Raw genomic sequence first — 25,049 nt, 5'->3', positions numbered from 1 at the left:
ACTTGAGCTCAATTTTGAGCTTCATGGCAAAGGCTGTGAATACTTATGTACATGTGCTTTCTCAATTTTTTTATTTTTAATAAATTTGCAAAAATCTCAACTACACTTTTTTCATGTTGTCATTATGGGGTGTTGTGTGTAGAATTCTGAGAAAAAAAAATAAATTTAATCCATTTTGGAATAAGGCTGTAACATAACAAAATGCGGAAAAAGTGATGCGCTCTGAATACTTTCCGGATGCACTGTATATGTATATATATATATATATATATATATATATATATATATATATATATATATATATATATATATATATATATATATATATATATATATGTATATATATATATACACATATAGTATATGTACATAGTAAAATGTAATTACAAGGTTTTGACCTCACTATTTCAATTTACACTATATACTGTAAGAAAGGTATGAGGAAAAGGAAAAAGGTGTGAAACATCTATTTATTGAAATCTGTTAATTATGGGTTACTTCTTGTTAGAATTTTACAAGACAGAATACAGCTTATCTTCTTTATCTTTTTTACCAATTTTATGTTGGTTGGAAATCTCACAGGAAACAATGCAAGCACTGAAAATGCTTTCCCCCACAGTCTAGAGCCAGAGTGGACTTTAATAAAATCTCACTTGGCTATGCAAGTTATGATTTTTTAAATTTTTTTTTTTATTATCTTCTCATCAATTTTTTTCCCTTTCCTTATCTCTTATCATCACAAATAGCACTGGCGTGACAAGTAGAGCCGAGAACATTGTTCCTAAATTAAAGGATTTCAAAGTTTATGTCAGTGTGTGAAAATCATTAGAAATGATGGCGATGGTAATTTAGAGACCAGCTTCCTTGAAACAATACTAAGAAGTGAATAACACTTAACATTAAAATAATAGCATACCATATTTGCTGTTTAAAAGTCATTTCAAAACCCCTTCTACAGTGATCAATGATTGAGATCTCAAGCACACAATGAAGCATTCACCAAAAACATGTCTAAATGAAAGGGGTGTTCTAGTAGATAAAAAGCTGCAAGGTTGCTGGAGGCTGCACATTTACATCTTGCTTAATGATGCAAATGATCAGCAGAAATTATACTTGCTTATTCAATTACACCATTACTTCTTTCAGCACATAATGTTGTAAATTGAATGTTTCCTCAATTGTCTCTTATACGTTTGTGTGCAGTTTAACTTCTCTTCAATTATCTAAACAGAAAGTGCATCTACACTTCTATGTACTCAAAACAATAATCACTGACAGATATTATATTTTAGTGATTAATTAACCTATTAAGAGACAAGCATATGTCTTCCTTTCAACCATCAACAGTGGAACATGTTGTCTATTTGTACAAGTCCAAAATGAGATTAGATCTGGGTTCAATGGCTGCATTTGCAATGACTGCTCACAGAGACATATGACCTTCTTCTAATTTCCAAAACATGCTGCTTCCATGGTATACGTTTTAGAAGAGATTAACAGTTCCTACATCCACTTTAATTTGCCAAAATTTTGCCCGTTCCCTATTCGCCTTATACTCATTAGCCTCTTTTCATTTTCCTTCTAATCCAGTTTTCCTCAATTATCTCATTCAACCTTAAATCACTGCATGGCGTCTCTCATCCTAGATCCACTACTTTAGCCACAAATCTTACTTTCTATTGTTCTGACGTTGCCTGGTTTTTCGCACTATATTATCGAGTTTGGCTCATTTGCTAAAGCAATTATGCTTATGTGAGTGGAACTTTTCCAAAGGGAAAGAAATTTGAGCTATTTTGTTCTCCCAGTTTTTTGTTGACTCACTCGTACGTCTTTCTTGTTTAGAAGCTGAATAGTTGAATTCATTCATCTTAACTTTTTCAGTTTCTAAGCAGTAATTTAAACTGCATTCTGAAGACACTCTTTATATCGTAAACATTGACTGACTGAGGATTTGTCACAGCTGCACCTCTGTGCTACAGTACATCTCTAAACATTAGAAGTGATCCTCCTGAAGTCATCTTGCATTTCTTTGTCAAGTAACCCCATGAAACAGACCTTTTTTTGGTTTTATAATTAAGATTTCAATTTAATTGTTTTTATCTTAGATTTTGCTTGTTCCTGATGTTAATCTGTTTGACCTGTTTCCTTGTGTGGTTATGTAAAACTGAGTGTATCAGATCATTTTTGACACTGCTCATCAATATACTTTTATTAAAATAATTAGTACTTACAAATCAGTGTTTTTGATCTAGGCCATCTGACTATAATTCCATTTTACGCTTCAGTGGTCTCTTATTGTTATACAAAAAAAAAAGCAAAGAAACCTCAGAAACATAACAATCCATTGTTTTGTTGAAACAAGATCTAGTGGTAACCCATTTCCCAAAAGGTTGAAAAAAAGTGGCTTTTAAAATAAAGAAGAAAAACAGAAGGTGGTGTTTGAAGCTATGCTGTCCTACTGCCCAGTACATGAAATTGGTGAAGATTGTAAGGACTTGAAGGAGCCTTCAATAAAAGCATGCCTTATTGTAAAGTAAGAAAATATGCTTGACCTACAACTGGAGATCATTCACACCAATAGTAAGTCAGTTAATAAATACATTGTCCCAATACTTTACTCACATAATGTTTGTCCTTGAACCTCTTGCCTTACTTGTCTGTTCTAATTTTTACAAAATTATTTTCACCAGTATCTTCCAACAGAGCCTTTCCTTTACCTGACAACATACAGTCCTAGGTCCAGAAGTTTTATACATCTGCATATTTTCATTTGGATATTTGATTCTCCATTATTATGTTGTGTCCCTGATGATAACTTCAAACTGTATTTCAAATATCACACCCAGAAACACAGTATCAAAAAAGATTTATTTTTTACATACAGTATCCATTTAAGCCTTTGACAGTTAGTTTTTTCCTTGCTCAATCTTGGATCTCATGAAATTATTCCTTAAACTACAACAAACCTTGGAAGTGTACTTCACAGTAGCCCGGACCTCAAACTTCACACATTGACAGCCGTAGAGGCTGCCTTCAATCATGCACTGTATCTAAGCCAACTTAGATTCAAATGTAAGAACAATTAGCCATGAATTTCTTTCATTCAGTTTGACTGCTACATTTCACTTTTTAATTATGTTCATGTAAGAAATACTGACAGATTACACTGGGACCAGAATGCTGCCATCTTTCCTAATACTCAGTCATCTTGACAACTCTGCTGCTAACACTGACAATGTATATCTCTGAATTCTTCACTACATACTTGAAATCCCAGACCCTGTTTTTTTTTAACATTGCCCTGCTATGCAACACTTAATAAATGCTTACTCAACTTCGCTGCAGCTGCTTTGTGGATTTCCCCTTCCATAAACAGTTTATTAGGGTCCATCAGGTATAACTGCCAATTTGTAACTGAAGCCTCAACTGCTCTCCCTTCTATTGTAAACTAAGTTCTGCATGTACTACTCTTGATGCTGCCCTCGTTTGCTTATACTTCAGTATAAAAATGCATGGAGTTCATTATATATTTTTCCCTTTCATTCTACATGCAAAGGTATTGGAAAATTTAATTCAGAGAGCCTAATTGTCACTGCAATGTGTATGGTAAATTTTACATTATACATATATACTAAATGTGTACGTGTGTTATTTTAGATTTCTGCTTTATTATTTCTTTGGGTGTAATTAATGTTTACTCAGCACAGCATCTTGTGATGGATAATCCTGTAAAATGCTGTAGAAAACATAAATATTGATTTATTTACAGTATACAACAGGATAAGGAATGGGAAACACTATCCTCTTGGTGCTCCAGCTGACAATGGGGTTAGTCTTAATGCATTGTGTTCATTGCACTGCCTCCAGGACGTGACCTGTGTCTTGTAAAATTGTTCTTGTATGTTATAATCAGCAACTGCTGAAACAAAGGATTACTGTTTTATGCATAACTGCTGCAGACACCCAGCCCTAAATAATACTGAAAAGAAGTCACAATTCAACCATCCATTCATTTTCATTATCCACTTAATTTAATGATCCTTAATAAATGACATATTTGTTGGTGTTCTTATTTACTGTTAATTAACTAATATTGACAGAATTCAAATTTCATTAAAGTCACGTTTAAATCCTGAGCATCTGGTGTTAGCATGAAAGTTTAAGATGACCATAGCAGAACATTTGGTCTAGTGAACAATGATACTTAATAGTCCACAAATTCCATGATCACAATTAAAAATAAAAATGATTTATGTTGCTAATGCACCAATGCTATATTTAAAGAGCTGCAGTTAGAAGACAGGGCACTATACTATATATACACTATATATTTCCCATTGGTGTGAATTTCCCATTGGGATTAATAAAGTATCTATCTATCTATCTATCTATCTATCTATCTATCTATCTATCTATCTATCTATCTATCTATCTATCTATCTATCTATCTATCTATCTATCTATCTATCTATCTATACCTTTATGACCAATTAGGAAATACAGATTATGAAAATTGATGGATGTACAGTAATGAATGTTAGTTAGTTGCTAGAGATCTTGCAAATGAAAATAAAACTGAACAAAAAATAAATAAATAAAAAGAAACTGTGCACAATGATCACAAAGTAATTCTAAACTAGGGTTCAGGTAGCTACAATACTTGTCACATGTTATTACAAGTATATCAATGTATTCTTCAAATGCTTTATTTCAATGGACGGAGTTGTTATATGTGCATGAAAACAGGCAAAAATAAATTCTACTTTAATTTTTAATATCTGTAAACTCTTTGCATTTTATTCTAATTTATTCTGAATTGGTTCATATAATTAGCATAGTTTATATAAATTTATTGTGAATTAGTCCATATACTATTATCTCACTGAAATGGACTAATTCCTTTTCCAGTGCTGTTCTCCACAGAGAGCCTGGTCCTTCCAGGATAAGGTATGCCCCCTCATAGCCCCAAACTGGTGGGTTTGAGAATGTTATGTTATTTGATTTCAGTAAGGTTGAAACTCAACTTTATTTTTTTAAGTTTGTTGAAATGCTTGAAAGGAACTCACTGAATATTCATTTCATTGCAACAGAAAACAAAATTCAGTTTAATGGTGATTCCTGTAATTTCTGCTTCCAGATTACTTAATTTAAAGCATTTATGTATTACTTATTTCTGTTATAATGTTCTTCAACATTTGAGTCTTTTTAGTGATATATGTAAATTTAATGCCATAAAAATACAAGCAACAACAAAAAATGCACAGAGGTGTACACAGCCATAGAATTAAACCAACTGACAGATGTACCATGGTACCATACAGAAGGCCTTGGGATTCTGCAAATGAATAGTCTGCAAGTCAATGAACTCCCGTGATCTGGTGAAGTAAAATTTTTTCAAGTGATGATGCATAAATTGTAAAATTATAAAGTGAATTAGAATAAAATTATTGAAAATATTTGTTGGAAATCTGTTTGAAATTAAAGAAGTTGTCAAATCACTGGTGTCAAAAGTGAACATGTGCACTCAGTTGAATATCATTGATCTTCAGGCTCCAGTATATAATGGATGTTTCAATCAAATTCATTTTAATTAAATGTGCACTGATATTTGTAACAGTTTGGGAAAAGTAAAGGTATTCTACTAATACGTATGATAAAAGCATGGGGAAAGATGCATAACCACTGAAACAGACTTTTCTTAATAATCTTCCAATCAATCATCAAACTTTACTCACAGGAAACTATTTTTTTCTATTGTGTAGATTCTGAATATTATACCAATATTTTGAAACCAATTAGGCATAGTATATTTCTCTTCATTGTGGCATGCAACATGTTCTGCTGTAGGAATTTGTTTTGGAAATTAAAAAAGGGTACTAAACCAGGTCTGTATGCAATAATGCTCAAATATTTTCCATCGTATTATTCACCTTTTTCAGGAGCAAGACAAGCATTTGAATGATAATGCACCACAAATGAAAATTACTTAAAAGATAAAGAAAATGACTGAACATTCTGGCATATACAACACTTAAAAACATTTACGTTATCTAAATCATTTAGCTATTATTTATATTTTTTTATATTTTTCTACACTATGCCTTACATTCTTATATTTGTAACAAATGTTATGCAGTATCCCAAACTGTATTTAGATGTCTAAGTATCAAAAAAAAAAGCATATTCTGAGTTATATATGAAAAAGTCATGCTTATTTTAAGATTTTAAGATAATGACTCACTGAGAACCAAATCTAAGAAATAAATGGTCTATTTTCTCAGTTAGTCATCAGACTGCATTTGTTTATGGTATTCAATCCAGCATGTCCTTTTACTCTTGTATGTTTTTCATGAATTTTACTACCTTTTCACACTTATTTCAGGCATTTTAAATTTCTGCTTAGTCAGAGTTAGGGTCATGGTAGTCCAGAACCTAACCAATTATGGGACGGCAGTCTATTGCATAGGCCCACTCACATTAACGCTTCATATCTTTGGAGATGTTTGGTTAACTGGTGTATCTAGAGGAAAATCCATGCAGACACAGGGAGAATGTGTGAACTCCACAATGACTGGACACAAGCTGTGAATGAAAGATGTTAGGGCCTTTATAACATTAGTACATTAGAACAATCGCAAGATCAGGCCATTTAGCCCAACAAAGTTTGTGAATCGTATCCACTTAATTCTTCCAAGATAATGTCAACTCTAGACCTGAAGCTTTTTAAAGTTCTACTGTCTATCACACTACTTGTTACCTTATTCCATGCATCTGCGGTTCTCTTTGTGAAGAGGATCTTCTAATGTTTGTGTGAAATTTATCCTAAACAAGTTTCCAAATATTTCCCCATGTTCTTGCTGAACTTATTTTAAAGTAACTGCATCGATCCACTGTACTAATTCCCTTCATAATATTAATCACTTCAATCATGTCTCCTGAAAAGGCTCAGCTCTTTTAATCTTTCCTCATAATACACCTCCTGCAATCCTGGAATTAACCTAGTTGCTCTTCTTTGCACATTTTCTAGTGCTGTTATGTCCTTTTCGTAGCCTGGAGATGAAAACTGCACACAATACTCTATATGAGGTTTGCACATTGCACATTGCTTTGCACATTTTCTAGTGCTGTTATGTCCTTTTCGTAGCCTGGAGATGAAAACTGCACACAATACTCTATATGAGGTTTAACCAGTGCATTATAAAGCTTGAGCATAACCTCCTTGGACTTGTACTCCACACATCATGCTATATAACCTAACATTCTGTTAGCCTTCTTAATGGCTACAGATCACTGTTTGGTAGTTGATAATGTTGAGTCCACCATGACTCCTAAATTCTTCTCTTAAGGTGTGGTTTGGATTTTCAAAACTCCCATTGTGTATTCAAGTGTAACATTTTTGCTTCCTATGTCCAATACTTTCATTTACTTACATTAAATTTCATCTGCAATAAATCTGCCCAAGCCTGTATGCCGTCCAAGTCACCCTGTAATGATTCAATGGATTCGAGATTATCTACCAATCTACCTAGCTGGATATCATCTAATTTCTGGTACATGCTTCCTCAGTTGGTTTGCCCAGTTGATTTCATACAAGGGACGCTATTGGCAGATGGCTGAGAAGCTACCCAACTTACTGACGTAGGGGGATTGAGCAGGGGGGCTGTTCGTATACCTAGATGATACGGACGCTCGTCTAAAAATGCTGAAAGATTATCTTCATGTTGCTCCCTTCTGTGCAGCTGCTTCGTGAAGCGACATGCTGTATGGTGCTTCGCATACTTAAAAGCTCGAAGGGCACGTATTGATTTTTGATTGTTTATTTTTCTCTGTCTCTCTCTCTCTCTCTCTGCTCCTGACGGAGGGGGTGTGAGCTGCCGCCTTCAACAGCTTTGTGCCGCGGTGCTTCGCATACTTAAAAGCCAAACAGCCCTATTGATTTGTTTGCTTTTCTCTCTCTTTCTGACATTCTGTGCTCCTGATGCGCACTCCTTTGAAGAGGAAGATATGTTTGCATTCTTTTAATTGTGAGACGGAACTGTCATGTCTGTCTTGTCATGGAGCACAGTTTAAACTTTTGAAAAAGAGACAAATGTTTGTTTGCAGTGTTTGAATAAAGTTCCTGTCTCTCTACAACCTCCTGTGTTTCTGTGCAAATCTGTGACCCAAGCATGACAATATAAAAATAACCATATAAACATATGGTTTCTACTTCGCGGATTTTCACCTTTCGTGGGGGGTTCTGGAACACAACCCCCACGATGGAGGAGGGATTACTGTATATATCTATCCACATAATTTATATGTATTAAAAATAGCGGTACTAGCACTGACCCCATGGGACACCACTCTTAATGTCAACCAATTCTGATAAGGTCCCTTGCACCAGAACCCTCTGCTTCCTTTGTGTGAGCCAATTCTGCACCCATCTAAAAACGTTACCCTAAACTCCCACTTCTTTTAGTTTGATGACCAACCTGTGATGTGGCACCTTATCAAATGCTTTCTGAAAGTCAAGATAAATAATATCATTGGCTCCACTTTGATCATATCCTTTTGTTCCTTCCTCATAGAATTCCAGCATGTTGGTAAAACATGAGCTCCCTCTTCTGAACCCATGCTGACTGTTCAGTAATACTCCTTTTCTTTGTGTTGCTCAATCCTTTTCTTAATAATTCCTTCCATTAATTTACCTATGATATACGTTAATCTTACTGGCCAGTAGTTGCTTGGATCTGCCTAGTTGCCCTGTTTATATAATGGAAAAACGTTTGCTATTTTCCAGTCCTTTGGAATTTCTCCAGTGTACAGTGACTTCTTAAAAATATCTGTGAAGTGATTAAATATGTACTCACTAATCTCCTTAAGAACTCAATGATAAATATTACCTGGTCCCGGTGATTTGTTTGATTTGAGATAAATTAATCTAAGCAGTACTTCTCCCTCTATAATACCCAAATCACTGAGTGCCTCCTTAGTAGTCCCTTTTACCACTGAGAGGTTATTTACTTCCTCACACTTAAAGACCTCAGAAAAATGCAAGTTTAAAGCATCTGCTGATATACTGTCTGTATTTTTTAATTCCCCTTTAGCCTTGAGGCAGCAACACTAACCTCTGTGTTAACATGCCATCCTAAGTTATATGAACCTTTGCAATTATATGTGGCCTCTTCATTATTAACAGTCTTTTAGATTTAAATAATATTTCTGACTGTACCTATAAAAGTAATCACAGTCTTGGAGGTTTTTAAATTTTATTGTAATACAACATTGAATCACAGTGGATTTAATTGGGCTTTTTACACCGATCAATAGGAAAAGACACTTTAATGTGAAAGTCAATACAGATCTCTGCAAAGTGGTCTAAATTAATATCAATATAAAACAGAAAATAATTCATAAAATAAGTATTCATGCCATTTAATATCACACTCCTAAATCATCACTGGTCCCACAAATTGTTGTTAGAACTCACAGAATTAGTTTAAATGGAGACCACCTGCTTGTAGTCATGACATTTCAGTTGTACAAATGCAACTTATCTGGAATGAAAAACGTTTGGTGAGTCAATATCATAACCTAACCCTAACCTACACAATAAAGAGAAAAAAAACACTCCAAGCAACTCTGTGAAAAGGTGACTGAAAATCATAAGGTATGGAATGGAGAGAAGAAAATATCCACGTCACCAGAGTTTCCCTTGAAGTACACATAATCTGTCTTTAAGAAATGGAAACAATATGGCACAACTATAAATATGTCTGGAGCTGGCATAAACTGGGTGATCATGCCAGAAGAAGATTAGTGAGGGAGGCCACCAAGAGACCTATGATAATTCATTAAGGAGTTACAAGTTAAAGCCGTGAAGACTGGAAAGACTGAACTGACAACAACTGCTGCCTGGGTGCTTCACATGTCACAGCTTTGTGAGAGACAGGCAAAGAGAAAGCCACTTTTTACCATAAAAACAATTGGCTAGAGTTCTCCAGAAGACATGTGGGAGACTTGGGAGTGAGATCAAAGAAGATTCCATAGTCTGATGAGCCTAACATTGAGCATTTTGTCCAATAAATATGATGGCATGTTTGACGCAAGCCAAATACTGAACACTATCAAAACCACACTATTCTCACTGTGAAGCATGGTGATGGCAGCACCATGCAGTGGGGATGCCTCCTGCAACAGGCATTAGAAGACTTATGAGGGCAGAAAGTAAAATGAAATCAGGAAAATGTGTAAAAATCCTGGAGGAAAACCTTGTGCAGTTGGCAAGAAATCTAAACCTTTGGCAAAGATTTATTATTAAGCAAGATTACAACCCCAAGCATTACAGCACAGCTACACAGAAATGGCTTAAAAACAACCATGTAAATGTCATGAAATGGCAGAGTCAGAGGCCAGATCTCAATCCTAGTGAGAATTTATTGCTGGACGTTAAAACGTCTTTATTGATTATCTTAAATGCAACTTGAAAGAGCTGTAACAGTTTTGTAAAGAAGAGCATGGAAAATTTGAACTTTCCAGATGTGCATAGTTGATAGAGACCTGATCACATAAACTTAAGGCTTGGAGATGCATGCTAAAGGTGCATTTACTACATGCTGATTGATAAAGACAATGAATACTCATGCAATCAATTATTTTTTGTTTTATATTTGTAATTAATTTAGACCACTTTATAGAGGTCTGTTTTCACTTTGACATTAAACAGACTTTTTCTGTTGATCAATGTAAAAAAGCCAAATCTATTGTAAATCTATCGTAATCTACTATTGTATAATAATAAAATGTGAAAGCGACTTTTTATAGGCAGTGTATCATACCAGACAATGACAAATGAAGACCTCCATGAATACAGAAACCACTGTAAACAACTTGCACACTTACATTATACAAAAATAGTTTACATTGACATGAAAGATGTATAGATTAATTAAACAAAATTTACAAAATTAAAATATCTGTGGTAATTCTGTGAACAGAACAAAGTGAAGCTTTGCGTCGTTTTACCTCCTTCCCAAACATGAATATAACATGTAAAAAAAATCTTAAAATTTAGATTACATTTCCATTATGGAATGCATGTATTTAAAATATTTTAAGCACTTTGTTTTTTTTAAAAGAAAGCATTAATTTTGCTTTCAGTGGTCCAAAGTATACTTCCTCTGTATGAGATATGGGTGGATATGGACAAGCAGTACTCATTGTGACATCAGTACAGTACTGTAAATCAGATATTCTTTTTATTTAAATTGTTGCGTAGGCCCATTGGTTTGAATTGCTCAAATTGGAAGGACTCAGATTAAATCAGCAGAGTGCTGCAGAACCTGAGTTTATGGGGGCTGACCATGATACTATAATTACTCTTGTTTGTCAGTAAGAACAAAACATTCCATTTGTTTCAATTTCATTATGTGCTGACCTTTGACTTAGCAATCTTTAAAAATATCCAGCATTTCTCAATTTATATTTAATAATCTCAGGCAATCTGAGCAATCTACAGGGACAGACTCTTGCTCCTAGCAACTATAAAATTAGATTAGGCAGGTTCAGTAAATCAATGGATAAATGAACACCTTCCAGATTAATATATATATATATATATATTTTTTACAATATATACCAATGATAGCTGTTAAAGTTCTCGTCACCAGGTTTATTTTTGCTAACATCTTTACTAAATCTTTATTGGGATGAAAATATAAAATTGTGAGGTTAATAAATACTAGATTTTATCAGTTTTTACTGATGGGAAGTACTATAGCACCTTCAGAATTTATTAAGTTGATCCGATGTTTCTATAATAACGCAACAGCAATTAAAAGAAAATTAAAAGCAGTCATCCTTTGTTTTTATTGTCAAATAGACAGGCAAGGTGGAAGTAAAGTAATAGCATGCTATAGACAGAAAAAAAGAATCTTAAAAAAGATAAAGGGATGTCAATTTATACTTATAACTTTTAAGCTTTTATTTTAAGACACTTTTATACATTAGTGAAATTCTAAGCAATGAGTAACAAACTTTAGGGAATATCTTAATGTTAATATTCACATAGGTGTTTGCTTAATTTGAATAGTTTTACACAACTGCTTAGAAAATGGTATAATCTTTTACCCCCTGTAAGGTAACACGTAACAGAATTTTCTCAGTTATTGCTGTATTAACAGAATGTTAATCGGTCAGTTAGGAACATAGTCTCTGCTAAAAGCACGGATTGTTAGATTTGCTTGCAGCTAGCAGGTTACAATGGCACTGCATGGCAGTATGTATGAATGCCCTGACCTATGTTCTGCAATTGCAGAATAGGAACTTAAATAAATGTGGCAAGTTATCTAAGCCTTAAACTGAAACATCTTATACAATAACTTTTCCTTCTTTTTTGTATTTTCAATGGTTCCCTGGTTTGTTTTAAATTCGACTAAGACATTTAAAACAAAGATACTTGGATTGGAATATGGAATCGTTTGCATATGCATCACACTCATTGGCTGAAACATTCTATTAAGTAAGCAGAAGATGCAGAATTTTGGAAATCTTGGAAAAACACAGCTATAGAAGTAATATTATACCTTAATACAGTATCCCCGTCTTTCATGTCTAGGTCACACTAAGCTGAAGCTTACTGAAGAACAAAAGGCACAAACCATAAATCTTATCTAAATAGAATATTAGGTTACTACTGGCCCTTTTATCTTGATACACTTTGCAAAACAAATGATCAAATTAAAATACAACATAACGAAATGCACTACATATACCACAGACTACTCTTCAATTGTCTACAAGTTGATTGATTTTGCTATCATTTAGCTATTAGCTATTAAATGTGGCATGTCTCTTGCCTTCCTCCTGTCAACATTGGAGGGTGCAGCCTATTTACTTTATAGCCTACCGTATATTACAATATGTCATAATACATTGTATGTAAGTAACAATTAAAAAAACATTATATGAAAAAAGACTGAAGAAATTGGAGGCTGCTTAGGATAATTTATATTGCATTATGTGTAAAGCAAATTATAAATGATAACATAGTAATGCCTGTGGTGGGTTGGCACCCTGCCCGGGATTGGTTCCTGCCTTGTGCCCTGTGTTGGCTGGGATTGGCTCCAGCAGACCCCCGTGACCCTGTATTTGGATTCAGCAGGTTGGAAAATGGATGGATGGATAACATAGTAATGCAGCGTTAATGTAAGTGTACGTTATGAGAAAGTCAGCATGAGTTTACAATCTGAAAATGATGTTTTAAATAAGATGGTAGAATCTTTTGAAGAAACAGAAAACCAATTTGATCACAGTGTTTAAGTTTCAAATGATTTGAGAATAATCCTTCTACAGCAGTCTGCTTATTTTTCGAATAACTAAACTATTGCATCTTCTTAGGTTTACTTTGGGTATAAAGCTGTGCGATCTGTTCTGAATTTATACAATATTCTGTGTAGAGTATTGCTTCCTGGTCTTTTGCTTGAATACACATTCAGATAATTTACACCAGTATCTCTGAAGTCAGGTTTCACTATTATTTTAAGAAAAAATCTACATTAAATTGAGAAACAGTTATGCACGGCCTACTGAAGACAACTATATACAATAAATGTACCTTTAGCTCTTGTGTCGTGTTTTCAAATCTGTTCAACACTTTATAAGGTGGAGGCAGTGGACCAGTTAAGTTGATGCTCATCACCATTTGACCCAGGTTGTCTAAGTCAGTGAGGAGGAGTCCTGTACATTCATCATCACAGACTAATAAAACAGAGCAGAAATAATAAAGATTAAACTGCAGCTGATATCTTGGGAGCACCTGCAAATAAAGAGAGCAAATGAATAATCTTTTTTCACAAATGTATACATTATAATAATAATACACAAATAAAACAACTTTTAAAAGTTTGTAAATAAATGCTAATCTTATATTTAATTTATAACATTTCCCGTTAAGTTCATAACAAGAATAGTGTATTGAGGATAAGACAAAACATTAATTATATACTGAAAGCTAAGGAAAATGTTCCAAATATTTGTATATATTTATTCAATATATTCAGGAAAGACTCAGAATCTCAAAAGGCAACAAAACAAGACAATTCTTTTTAGAAAAGAATTTATGTCTAAATTGTATGTTTTTAACTTAAATTCAATGTGAAGTCAGTATTTTTTACCACCCTCCGCCATTTTACACTAATCTTGCAATAAAAAAAAGCCATGCAGTCAGGATTTACCATAGGTCACATTCTTGTCTTACACATGATGATCCTAATAATGTGCAGAAACTCTAGAAAATCTTTTAAACTCAGCATGGTGCATCATTCCACCAACCATTGCCTTCTCAGCTGTTGTCTGATAAGAGACAAACAACTATGGCTTATTTTGAGCTTAGATTGGTTTGTCAGTCTTGAGGGATAAGCAATCTTAAAAAATATTAGCGTGAACTGCTGTGGCTGGCGCCTGAAAGAGTCACATTAAATGGCTTAGGCCTTTCGCACAACAGGTGTGGAGTGTTCATTGGGGCATTTGGATGTGACCTCTGGTGGATGCTTCTCTACAGGACCTTTACAATATTAACAATTGTACCTGTCCAATCTAAACTTCTTTTTGCAGGCTGAGCACTGCTGAAAACCTAATCATAGCAATCTTTGCAAGGTAATTCATTTCAAGTGCATGCTTTTTATTTTTTTGATCACACAGCTTTTCAACCCATCACCACAACTGCATAACACCATGCTTGAGATTATAACAATTCAATAGAAAGCCAGCATTCAACATAATAGAAATTTAGCACTCAGTTATTTATTTATTGAATAAAATAAAGACAATCAGTACATGCAGAAAAACTACCTGAACTTTCAAAATTAAACCCACATCAATTGTTAATAGTTCAATGGAATTATGTATTGTCCACAGGTTAAAGGAGCTCTGTACTTGGCTTGGAAAAATACTGGAAACTACATTGAAATTCAAACAGAAGTAGCAAATCTTTCAGCAAAAACGCTTTACAATTGCATGCTAGGCCTTTGTGAAAAAGTAAAGACATGAAAAAGAGCAAGAACAGAATGTTTTAATAGACCTTTAGCAGTAAGCAGTTGCATTGTAGGGTTCCAGTATTTTACTCAAAGATCAAAATAGATCTTTTTTGTGACTCTTGTGGCAACAGTAGAAGCTGAAAATCTTTGGTGATATCAGAAATATCACAGAACATGAAAAAACCTGACAGGACCAAATATGCATACTGAAACATGTCTATCACAAGGGTAGCACAGGGTCAACTGTAGTGTCTCTTCTGTTATTTTTATGTTTCCAATGAAAAATCCTTAAAATTATTGAAAACTATACTATTGAAATGTTTCAGGTTTCTTGTTATTTTACAAATGATGGCTGAAATTCAAGGCTAAATAATCTAAATTGTGATCAGTGTGTAATTTAACAGTTAGTATGTGTGAGGTCAGAGAGAGAGTTGCTATGGAGAAAATTGCAATGAATATTGGCTGAAAGTCACTAGAAAGCAACTGGAATTTTTTAACAGTTTCTTAAAAAGTGATAATGCTGGATCACTTCACTATAGGAAGAAACAAAAGAATAAGATCAAAGTGGAGCATATAATATTATTAATATATTATATATATATTATATAATATTAATCTTGACTTTTAGAAAGCATTTGATAAGGTGCCACATGAGACGTTGACCATCAAACTAAAACGAGTGAGAGTTCAGGGTGATGTTTTTAGATGGGTGAAAAATTGGCTCAGACACAGGAAGCAGAGGGTGATGGTGCGAGGGACCTCATCAGAACTGGCTGATGTTAAGAGTGGTGTACCTCAGGGGTCAGTGCTAGGGCTGCTGCTATTTTTAATGTATATAAATGATTTGGATAAGAATATAAGTAAGAATCAGGTTATGTTTGCAGATGATAGAAAACTAGGTGGATTGGCAGATAATCTAGAATCCGATGAATCATTACAAAAAAACTTGAACAGCATACAGGCTTGTGCAGATTTCTGGCAGATGAAGTTTAATGTTAGTAAATAGGAAGTAAAAATGTTAGGTCATCATCATCAAATTCTTCCATGAGAACCCTGAATACAATGAGGACTGATTGAGGTCATTTATGTTAGGTAGCATGCTTACTGGGGGCTGGGCGGTCTTGTAGACTGGAACCCCTGCAGATTTTATTTTTTTCTCCAGCTGTCTGGAGTTTTTCTTTGTTTTTTCTGTCCTCCCTGGCCATCGGACCTTACTTTTATTTTGTGTTCCATAATTTTAATTCATTTTTATTTTGCCTTTTTTCTCTTTCTTCATCATGTAAAGCAGTTTGAGCTATATTATTCGTATGAAAATGTGCTACAGTATATATAATAAATGTTGTTGTTGTAGGTTTGAATACAAAATGGGATGTCTGAAAATCGAAAGTACACCTTATGAGAAGTATTTAGGAGTTATAGTAAATTTGTCACTATCAACAGCCAGGCAGGCTTCTTAGGTTATATAGCACAAAGACGTGTAGAGTACAAGTCCAAGGAGGTTGTTGTCAATATGCTGGCAAGGCCTCATCTGGAGTACTATGTACAATTTTGGCCTCCAGATTACAAAAAGGTCATAAGAAGAACTACAAAAAGTCCAGAGAAGAGTGTTTAAGCTGATCTTAGGACTGCAGTGGGTGAGTTATGAGGAAATATTTCAAAAGTTGTGCCTTTCTAGTTTACGCAAAAGGAGATTAAGAAGGGACATGATTTAATTGTTTAAAATTGTGAAAAGTGCAGTGGGTTGATACTGTTTATTTAAAATGAGTTCAGCAAAAACACATGGACGCAATGGGAAACTTGTTAATGGTAAATTTTGCATAAACATTAGGAAGTTTTGCTTCACGCAGTGAATTATATACACATGGAATAACTTACCAAGTAGTGTGGTGGACAGTAGGACTTTGGGAAATTCCAGAAATAAACTTGATGTTAATTCGAAAAAATTAAGTGGATAGGACTGGCGAAGGTTGTTGGGCTGAATGACCTGTTTTTGTCTAGATTGGTGTAATGTTCCAATGTTCTAAAATCAAATTGGCCATAAACAAATGTCTTTTTTATGTCATAAAAACTTGTTTTTTGTGACCTATGAAACAAAATGTCAAAAAGGGTGGGGGAATGGTGACATACATATCATCAGATCATTATATGATTCCACCACAGTTTTGCACATTAGTCTTTAACAGGGTATATTGATGAGAAAATGCCAGGTATTCTTATTTAATTGCTCATAGCCACTTCATCCTGACAGTTCCAACAGAAACTTCTCTTAGGAACTCTACCTCTTAAGAACCTTTTGTAGGACAATGTTTTAATCATCTGGCAATATATTGTACACAAATACACCCCTTCTTCCTACAGAGTTAGAGGTAATGCCTATGTTCTGTGTTTTCCTGGTGCTTAATATACTGAATCTGTCTCTTCTCAGTAAGTATGAAAACACTGATACTATAATATAATATGCTAGCATCTTATACATAAACGTCTATGTGTGGAAGTGCGTGTGTGTGTATGTCTGTCCAGCTCAGAATTGAGAGGTGAAGTCGGGGTAAGGGCTCCAACTCCGAGGAAACAGAAACTCGCTTAGCCGCTAATACTCAAGTAAGGCCAGCATGTCTGCAAAACGAAACCTCCTCCTCATTTCCTCTGTCTCTGTAGTACTTCCAGCCATAAAAACTCTGTCTACCATTGTTCCTTTGTCAACTGTCATATTTGTGCATTCTGACTGGTGTATCGGTTCCTATTGACTGCCTGAGTATCCAACAGTATATGGGGACGGATACCCACATCTTATTCTGTTTCTCTGTGCCTTTATTTCTTCACAAGATGTATTCATTTAGCACACAACTCCAACAGGATAGCTCTGGGAAATATAAATCGACTTAGAAGCCAGTCAACATCATTTGTAAATATGCGCTCTATACTAATTATTCCATTTGAGATGTCTTCTAATAATGCTAAAGCAGCCATTGTAGATGGAGTAGTTTGGCCATTCTGTGTACCATTATATTGTGCAAACGCACTATTTTTACGGGGGCAAAGATAGAGCTATTTGGCCACAGTACCTCATGATATGTTTGGTGAAAATCAAAGGCTGCCTTTGACCAGAAGAACCTGACAGTAACTGTTAATGCATGGTGGTGGAAACATTATGGTTTTCAGCTACCTTGCTGCTTTCCTGCATCTGGGGCTGGGCAGCTCACCATCATTGTACCAGAGGGTGCTTGAGGATAATATGAGACCATCTGCCAATCTTAAACATACCAGCAAATCCACCAAGTAAGTGCTGAACATAAAGAAATAGAGGGTTCTGGAATGGTCAAGTCAAAGCCCAGATCTGAATCCCATCAAGATGTTGTACAGGAATTTGAAACAAGACACTCCTCGAACATCACAGGACTGGAAGGATTCTGCATGGAGCAGTGGAAAAAACTTTCTTTCTGTGTGGTCTCCATGCCTGATGTTTCTAGGATAGGCTCTGTGTTCCTGTGACCATCATATAGATTGCATGGGTTTGAAATAGCGAGGGATATATTTTAAATGTTCTAAATGCTTCATACATTTTATTTAATTTTAATTGATTTGATTCAATTTAATTTAACTCAGTTATGTTAAACTTTTTTGTAAGTCTCTTTGGATAAAAGCATCTGTCAAATAAATGTAAATGTAAATGTAATTGATCTAATACGTAAAACTGTTTTTCCATTTATTTATCAATTGGCTTACATTGGTTTATGACTTTTATTATGTACTTTAAATTACTGTGATGGATACACACAAAGTGTTAAACATAATTTTTCTGAAGTTAAGTTTGAATTATGTATTTTATATCTTACAAGTTTATGCAAATGGAGAAATGTACTGAATTTTTATTAGACATTTCTCTGATTAAATATAACATTAGGTGTTTGCCTTTGTGAAAATGTCCCCTTGCTTTATTTCATTTTTGAATTACCACCCTTTGTCAGGGTCTTGCTGCTAGTAGTGTACTGGCCCGAATTTTGGTATTCACTTCAGAGCTGATTATAAACTTCACACCACAATTTACTGAAGTAAGCCATCATTAATTCTTTATCTTGGACAGGCTTTTCTTACTACTGAGTTTCTTTATTCATTATGGTACTTCATGACTGAATAATTGTATCTTTCTCCTCAACTGTCTTCTTGCATGTATAAATAAAGAACACCCACTACAGAAGCCTGCTTCTAGAATGTGTTGCCAACGCCGCAAAACTCCCTCTCTGTGTCTCTTTGACAGCTTCATTTGGTACTAATATTAGTTCCAATTGGAACAACCAGCTTATACCTGTTGCTTCTCGACAATTAAATTTCTTATTCTGTAACTGCAACAATATTGGGGAATGTACAGCATATTATACTTATTAATTGTATATGTTGTATATATGAGTTTACTGCAGTTTTTGAATCTATTCGTTTTGACTGGGAAAGGAATTTGTACACATAAGGGTCGGATGCATTTTAATAGTAAATATGACTGATTCCATGATTCACTTGCATTTGCTTAACAATAAAGATTGATTATGCTTAACTATTGGCACAATTTGTACCAAGGAAATGTCACCAAAACATTTTGATAGTGGGAATTCATGTTCCCAAAAGCATTAAATAGTCATTATACTTTATATGAAACATCATTAGTTTTCTTGCTTCAAGTCATAAAGGAGGATGTCAAATACCCCAAATGAGTTGAACAAAATTGTATTTATTTTTGAAAAACTTTCCACATAAAGCAGAAAGTAACCATAATAAAGCCAATTTTGTCTTCACAAAATCTCCAAATTATGCAGAAGTGACATACACTAAACATTTCTAAGTTCCCCATTTTACCATTTAATGACTTGATCCTTGATATCTGAAAAGAAAGTGACACCCTAGTCTATTGTAAATTACACAAACACTTTTAATGCCAAACATATATACAGTATATCTGTCAACAGAATATTGCTATCAAATTTCACTCATCAGTTTTCTTACCCCACTCATTCAGGCTAGGTTAGTGGGGAAACTGGAGCCCAACCTATCAATCACTGGGTGCAAGGCAGAAACAATCCCTGGACAGGGCGCCATCCCATCACAAGGTGAACATACATACTGTACATACATAAGTTCACCTAAGTTGCATGTCTTTGGGTGGTGGGAAGAAACTGAATCATATGGAGGGAGAGCATGCAGACACAGGGGGAACATTCCAACTCTATGCAGGAAGCACCTAGGACATGAACTCCAGTCTCATTGCTGAAAGGCAGTAGCGCTACCACTGCACTGCCCTGCTACTCCCAGTATATTAGCATTAAAATAAATCACGTGTTCCACAGTGTTTCTAAAATCATTAATTTTTTCTTTATTCAATAAATTTTTCATTTGGACATTTTCTTCTACAGGTTTTGAACAATGCAATATTTACTTTCACTTTTGTTTTGTAACTTTGTTATATTTTGGATTTACCACAACACTATCTTGTTTTTTTTTTCAAAGATTAAATACTGTTTTGGTGTAAGAGGGTAGAAAACGGGGATTGCATTTAGGGATTTAACAGATAAAAGCTTCTCTGCCTTGAAGTGCTTCCTACATTGATTCCATAGTCAGTGATTAATGGACAATTGGATTATTGGTATATTGACAATAATTTGTATTTACTGGGGCACAGAGCAGAGATTATAAAGAAGTACTACAAGATTTTATTTCTATATCAGACCAGGCTTGTGTATATTCATCAATCTGTGTCAATGTCCAGGTCTTTTTAGCATGTATATTTGCTGCTCAGTAATAAAATTGAAAGGTACTGCCATAGCCCCTTCTGCTCTAGGTTGTTGTACAGTCACCTTTTGGATGTGTGGATGTTTCAAATTCCAAATAAACGAGGTTATAATTGAGTCTAATTTCTAATTTTTGTTAATGTATATAGGGATGCTCTGAAATAGAAAAAGAATCTTGGGAAGGACGTTCATCTTGACAGTACTGATTCTCCCTGCTAACATGAGATGGAGGGTAGACCATCTGTTCACATCTTGTTTGAGTTTTTTTTCCATGCTGATAGCAAAATTCTGTTGAAAAAGATTTGTATATTTACTTGTGATGTTTACCCCTTGATATTAAAACTGTTCTGATAAAAATAAATGGATAGATTTCTAATCTAGTATTGTGTGCCAGACAGTTCACTGGAAAAAGCACACTTTTATTCAAATTTACTGTGAGTCCAGATATCTTTTGAAATTCTGCTAGTGCATTAAGGACTACTGGTAGGGATGTTTGTGTGTCTGATATATACAGTTCCATATAACCTTCATATAATAATATTTTCTGTTCAAGTCCTTCTCTGATAATCCCCTTTTATCTCAAATGCATTTCGAAAGTTTGCCAATGGCTCAAGAGCAGTTGCAAAAATCAATAGTGATAGGTGACATCCTTGTCAAGTTACACATTGTATAAGATAATAATTTTGTGGATATTTAAACAAAAATTTGGCAGGCAAATCCTATTAGGTTAAATTGAAATAATATCAATCTGGGCAAGCCTCTTGCTAGTTAAAGATTTCACCTTTCATGTTCTTTTTTAGGTCTGCCAATTTATAACCTGTAATAAAACACAACAAACGGAATGACATTTATATAAAGTGTGTTCAAAAATGGTTTTCAGTTTGGCTATCTATGTTTTAGTTACTATACCTATCTAAAGAAATTTAAATCTTCACTTTGTTGCCAAATGCTTAATTTCTTCAGTAGTAGTCAGGGCTTAATTCCTTCAGTCCAGAGCTAATAAGAGCGGATTCTCATTTACACCTTTTTCTTCCCAACCTACAATATTTACCCTCTGCTGGTGCGCTCATTAGAGGTGAGAAAAGAAACCTGTAATGTAGAGAACTGAATATTTTTAATTTCAAGATATCTTTTTCTTTTCATTTTTGAGCACCATTTATAATTAAAGAAATCTCTATTGCAATGATAACAATTGTGGTGCACCTCCTGCAGCAAAGTAAAAGCAATGATTATTTTTGACAAATACAGTACATAACAAAATGCATTCCAATACACAGCACATCACACATATTATCATTGCTGCAGAGATTACTATATTAAATGCTCTTTTCACATTTAAGTCAAGAATTTTGGTTTCCCCAGTGTTAGAGTAAAGAAAAAGTTTCCAATCATTGTCATATTAAAATGAAGCCTGCCAGTACACTACAAACTGGTTTACACCAGAGAAAGCAGAAATACAGTACAAGAAAGCTTATCCATAATCACTTGTAACATCTGACTGCAGTGTTTGCAAGTTCCTCAGGATGCTTTGCACCTTTTAAACTTTACTGTCAAAAACACATCCCTCCATGAGCTGCAATGAAGTTCAATGAGCAAAAGAAAAAAAAAACTGTAATAGCCATAAAATAATAAAAAGATGAATTTAATGCATTACAGGATGATTTTTTGCCCAGGGCAGATTAACATGGAAATGTTACCAGTCATCTGAATAGTGTTTTGTAATGTTTTAGTGCATGTCTACATGCACTTCAAGGCAATGTACATTTATGGACCCCCAAGATTTGTAACTAGGCATTTGTGTATATTTAGACACTGCCATAAATATGGAACAGTCTGATCTCAATTACTGGGTGACAAACTTACATCAAACAAACAGTATGGACTAATGTCACACAGGAGTAAGTTTAGGTGAGGTGCCTTAAATGCACCATAAGTGAGTTTTACCAGTAGTGCTGGGTGGATTGTTGTAATACTTGAAACACCTTTCCATAATAAAGAAACAATGAATTAATTCAATTAAATACATATGTCTACCTATTAGGATATGATTTCCTCTTTAACCTTAGGCAAATGGAAAGGGAATAACATATAGCAATAAAGTGCATAATTGAAGTGAACAATAACATATTTTAAAACAATACTATTGTATCATTGGGGTAACAAATTTCCCTTATTTTTAAAAAGGATCCAAAAATCTTACAACTTTACAATTTGTAGACTAATAAGAAACAAACCAAGTACTCAGAAAGCCAATATAAACAGATGAAAAATCCAAAACCTTCTGCACATTGTCTGAGACTGCCTAAGGCCAGGCATGACAAGATGGCGTTATCTCAGACGGCTGTCTGTCGCTGGTGTAAAACAGGCAGAGACATATTATGCCTTAATCAAGGCATCTGCTTAAAACAGAAGTGAAGATGTCTAAAGTCACCTTAGGCACAGACGGATTTAAATGTTCAAATAAACGGCTGAGTTGTTTTAAATAACAGTAGAGAAAATTAAATATTTAAGACAGTTGTCAAAAAAAAAAAACCAGTAACTCCTGTGTATCTCGTTCAAATTCAAGAGAACATGCTAAAAAAAGAAGTTTAGAGTTAAATGCCTGTTCACAAAGCCACAATTTCCATAACTTAGTGCATCTAACTCAATATAGAGGTTTAAAGGTCCCCAGAGTGCTACTTTACACCTCTTTACAAGGTAACTGACTCCATATGTTCTCTGTTCTTTGTGGGAGAAAACACTTAATATTTATGTACTTTAAAGTATGCTCTGGACAGCTTTTGGCAAAAAGAAAATGTGATTGTTATATCACCCCAGGCTTTGGTCAAACATATTTCACTACAGGAAAATTTGTAGCAGTTGAGTCTGGTGGCAAGGTTATTGTTGTATTCAGTGTAAATAGAGAATGCACAGAAAATATCCACTTGCACACCTGATTACACAGCATTTTCACACAAAAGATAACTCTTTATTTTTCTTGCTGCTTCTCTTAACATCTTCAGATCACATTCATCACTGCAGATCAGAAGGTATTAAATGACTGAGGACAATGGTTACAAGACTTTGTAAAACACTGCTGAAAATATTTCCACCGTATTTATGGACAATGAGTAGAAAGCCACTCCCTGAAAAAATACTCTTCCTCAGTCTGTGCTAGAGATGGATTAATGCCATTCAAAATCATACATCATGCGAATCTTCACGTGCTCTAATATCTACCAGGGCTTGGAAGCAACTTGTGAGAGATGAAACCAAGCATCAACCTCCCTTGGCCACGTGTTTTGGTTTTGCCCACAACTCATAATCTACTTCAGTGGTTCTCAATGTTCAGTCCTCAAGGTCCCCTGTGGCGGCAATTTTATGTTCCATTTAGTTTTGTAATTTCTGCTTCAATCAGTAAAAATAAGCACAAGGAGTTTGTAACTTCTGGATGAATGTAATAAACATAGAAACTGTAATGGCTTGCTTAATTAAGAGAAGAAATAGGCTCTGAGGACTGAACATTGAGAACCACTGCTCTACTGAACCTCTGTTTTCACTTTCCACTCAAATGCACTTGCGCTCTCTAAATCCAAAGACATGTATTGTGTCCTCTTTTGTCCTTAGTAGTGTAACTACAGTTGGGCCCATTATTGTGTAATCATGCTTGCTGTGCACTTTTGTTCACATGAAGAATCCTACTGTACTTTGCATTTCTTGATGGCTTATGAATGTGCAATATTATCTGAAAGTGGAAATACATATATTGTCAGACATGTGTTAGCAGGAAGCAAATAATGGTTTACAAAATAGGAAATATCATTGCTGAGTGGAAAAGGACAATTTTTGGACTCTTTCTCCTCTTTTACCTCTAGGATTCAATGTTTGACCATTGTGACTGATCTTAATAGTCTATTTTATCTTTTTTGTGCTTGATTCAACCTCTGGGTACCTCAAACCTTCTTCCTGTCTTTGTTGTTTTATTACAATTTATATATTTGCTTAAGAAAGACAAACAACATCTTATGGAAACAAATCAAAACTGGAGGAAGCGAAGAGCTTATAAAATATAGAACTAAGTCTTGGATGCTGTACCTCTTTTCTTTTTCACTATCTCGCAAATCTCAGCCTTGATCTCCATTCTTAATGTTAAAGAGGTGTGTTCATTCATACATTACGGATCTGCTTATTTCAATTTAAAGTTGGGAGGGGGGGTCTGAGCATTTCTGACCAACATCAGGAGTTTAAGTTTAATCCTCATGGCACTTGCAATTTAAAA

General features: G+C 34.5%; 1 protein-coding gene across 1 annotated transcript in view; it reads right to left on the bottom strand.

Moving 5' to 3' along the window:
* The window catches only part of lama2 (laminin, alpha 2), an 820,770-nt gene that overhangs the window by 170,651 nt on the left and 625,070 nt on the right, over positions 1 to 25,049 (bottom strand). Inside the window, 1 exon segment of the mRNA XM_051924216.1 lies at positions 13,598 to 13,740. Coding sequence (XP_051780176.1) covers positions 13,598 to 13,740 — 143 coding nt within the window.

The sequence above is a fragment of the Erpetoichthys calabaricus genome, chromosome 3 (genome assembly GCF_900747795.2).
Source record: "Erpetoichthys calabaricus chromosome 3, fErpCal1.3, whole genome shotgun sequence".
Classification (NCBI taxonomy): Eukaryota; Metazoa; Chordata; class Cladistia; order Polypteriformes; family Polypteridae; genus Erpetoichthys; species Erpetoichthys calabaricus.
This window is presented reverse-complemented; position numbering and strand designations above follow the sequence as displayed.